Source organism: Dipodomys ordii, unplaced genomic scaffold (genome assembly GCF_000151885.1).
Source record: "Dipodomys ordii isolate 6190 unplaced genomic scaffold, Dord_2.0 Scaffold8, whole genome shotgun sequence".
Classification (NCBI taxonomy): Eukaryota; Metazoa; Chordata; class Mammalia; order Rodentia; family Heteromyidae; genus Dipodomys; species Dipodomys ordii.
The window spans coordinates 26,350,421-26,353,724 of NW_012267224.1; the positions used below are offsets into that span (position 1 = coordinate 26,350,421).

Genomic DNA, 3,304 nt, shown 5'->3' on the forward strand with positions numbered 1-3,304 from the left:
CCCAAACTGAACAAAAATGAGAATAGATCACTAGACGCGGAGCAAAGGCCTTTCCCCAATCCGTGCACAATCTCTAGAAGGGCTGGCTGGTGTTTAACCTTTCCCGTATCTTTGGGATGGAGTTTACAGTTTGGTTTGGAAAACACAGCAATTTAACTATGGAGAATAGCAACATAGAGAAAGAAAACGGTGACATTTTAATGCCTCTCTCGGCAGCAGGGCCGGCTAACGATCAGAAACTGCGTACCAGGAAGAGTTCTGGACCCAAGGGGTCCTAGCAGGAACCCAAGTACTCAGGCACGTTAGATCCCAGGAGCATCAGAACGAAAAGCTTGGCGGCTTTTTTAGGTGGGGCGACAATTGTATGGATCCATGGTGAATCAACACCCGAGTGACCTTGGGCAAGTTCAAAACCTGGGGAGCCGGGGACCGTGACCCTAGACACGGCCTGGATTAGAACGCAGAGGTAGTCTGCCCCTTACACACCCTCTTCCCAAGTGGAGCCGCAGCCACGAGGGTGGCGCCGAGTATTCCACCTCGCAGGCCCTACCTGGTGCGCTTCTCCACCGTGGGCTGCGGGGCAGATCTGGGCAGGGGGGACGGTGGAGGGGTGGAGGTAGGCTGGCAAGCGGGGTAGGATAGAAAATGCAGCACGGGTGATTTCGGGGAGGGTGGGACGTGGAGAATAGGGAGGAGGAGGAGGCCGGTCTCCCGGAGAAATTAACAAAACCTACACTTTGCAAAGTCTCCCCCCCCCACTCCCCTCCTCCTCGTTCTTCCCCGCCGCGCGCCCGCCCCTCCTCGCCGCTTCTGTTGTGACTCGGGCAGCCTATCCCGAGGGTGGGGAGCGGCGGAGGAGCGGGAGCCGAGCGCTACTCCGCAACATCACGTGCTGGGGTGGGGGCTATAAAATCCGGGAGCCGGGGCACCGGGAGGGGGACGTGAGGACCAGCCCTCTCCAGGGACCCCTTTGTTCGTGTCCCAGACGTCGACACCTCTACGATCCCCCCCCCACGAGAGTTTGGCCGCCCGCGTCCCCGAGAGGCTCCGGGCGCAGAGCTGAGAACACGCAGGGGAGGGGGCGTCGCCGCCCGTCCCGTCCCGTCCGACATGTCGCGCTCCTTCTATGTCGACTCGCTCATCATCAAGGATTCTTCCAGGCCCGCACCCTCGCTTCCTGAACCGCATCCCGGGCCGGATTTCTTCATCCCCCTTGGCATGCCGTCCCCGTTGGTGATGTCCGTGTCTGGGCCCGGCTGCCCGTCCCGCAAAAGCGGAGCTTTCTGCGTGTGCCCGCTCTGCGTCACTTCGCACCTGCACTCCTCGCGCGCGCCCGCGGGCGCCGGGGGCGGGGGCGCGGCAGCCGGGGGTACCGGGGTCGGGGGTGGCGGGCCAGCAGGAGGTTCTGGGGCCTTGCCTCTGCTCAAGAGCCAGTTCTCTTCGGGTCCTGGGGACGCACAGTTTTGCTCGCGGTTGAGCCACGCGCACCATCACCACCACCCGCCCAGCACCATCACCATCACCCGCCCCAGCAGCCCGGCTCGGCGGCGGCGGCGGCGGCGGCGGCTGCAGCGGCCGCGGCGGCGGCAGCGGCCTTGGGGCACCCGCAGCACCACGCACCTGTCTGCGCAGCCACCACCTACAACGTGGCGGACCCGCGGAGATTCCACTGCCTCGCTATGGGTAGGGCAGGGCACTCGGGCACCTCAGCGCTGCGCCTTTCGCGCTGCGCATCGGGGAGCAAACTTTCTGCCTGCAGGGGAGGAAGTGGGAGCCCGGGGAAGTGGGGACGGGCTGGGGAATGGGGGAGGGAGGGGGCTGCGTGTCCTGGTAAAATCATCCCCAGAGGTGCCGCCAAGGTGGAAATTAGCCTGCCAGCCTCTCCCCCTACAGCCTGGTGCCCCTCGATCCACAGGTGCACCACGAGTAGTAAGGGTAGTATGGGGGGGGGGAGGGCTCTTGCAACCTTGAGGCCGAGTTTCCAGGGGGTGTATTTGAAGCCAAGTGTGGTAACTCCGCAGCTGCTGGCTAGAGCGTGTCAGTGCTTTGGGCTAAGGCTTCACCAACTCTCCTCTCTGCTCAAGGAGAGTTCCGAACCAAATACTCCTTCAATGCTCTAACTTTGAGGCCCACACATCAAAGGCCTTAACTTGCTTTCGGCGCCTCTCTTTCCAGTATAACGCGTCCAGTGAAATGGGAGGGGTGGGGAGAGAGGGAAGAAGACGGGTGTTGCCTGAGTCCTTGGCAAGTGTTCTTTCTAAGGGGTGGTATAAGGGGTAGGGCGCCCATCGCCAGCCTCAACTCTCTGCCCTCTCTTGGCCGGTCTGCAGGAGGCTCGGACGCCAGCCAGGTAACCAATGGCAAGAGGATGAGAACGGCGTTCACCAGCACGCAGCTCCTGGAACTGGAGCGGGAATTCTCCTCCAATATGTACCTGTCACGGCTGCGGAGGATCGAAATCGCTACCTACTTGAACCTGTCGGAAAAGCAGGTGAAAATCTGGTTTCAGAACCGCCGGGTGAAGCACAAGAAGGAGGGCAAGGGCACCCAGAGGAACAGTCACGCGGGTTGCAAGTGCGTCGGCGGCCAGGCGCACTACGCGCGCTCTGAGGACGAGGATTCCTTGTCGCCAGCCTCTGCCAACGATGACAAGGAGATCTCTCCCTTATGAGTGGTGGGGCACCCTCTCACTCCACCTGCTTCTGGCACCACCCCCCTCCTTCAACGCCAACACGGGGGGGGGGGTATCCAGGGGCTAAAATTCTCACCCACCAGGTCTGGCTCCAAGGAACTAGCACAGAAGTCCTGGGGAGAAAGCTGGGCTTGACCCTTTGCATTTCCTTATGGCCTGTTTATTTGGGGTTCCACTCAGAGGAATAGATTTTTTATAATGTAAATAACTTAGAATTCAACTCACTTTCATCCTCTAACAGAAAAAAAAAAGGATTGCTTTAAATTTAACACTGGAAGGGGGCTTTTGAAAGCGCTTGTCATGTCTCCATCCCTGTTTTTCAGAACTTGATAGGAGCATCGGGTTTCGTCATTATTTGGGGGGGGGTTATTTTTTGGTCAATATAAACTTATAGAAGTTGCAAATAATTTGGAAAAGTAAACCCTGACGATCTTGCTGTTTGAAAAGTTGCCTAGAGAGAGTTTAAAATCGAAGTCGCTGGAAGGCCCTTTGTATGTGAATAGTTTTATATAAGATTTATATTTATATTTATTTAAATAAATGAAACCGAACCAGGATTTTACATGTGTGGTGTTTGCTCTCCCCATTTTCCCTCTCCTCCCCTTACCCTAC

The 3,304-nt window shown here is 58.2% G+C and overlaps 1 protein-coding gene across 1 annotated transcript; it reads left to right on the forward strand.

Moving 5' to 3' along the window:
- The first annotated feature begins 1,110 nt into the window (after positions 1-1,110).
- Gsx2 (GS homeobox 2) lies at positions 1,111-2,691 on the forward strand. The gene is given in 3 exon segments (XM_013008999.1): positions 1,111-1,504; positions 1,507-1,683; positions 2,331-2,691. Coding segments are annotated over 3 exon segments (912 nt in total). The 3' UTR covers positions 2,672-2,691.
- The last annotated feature ends 613 nt before the right edge of the window (positions 2,692-3,304 follow it).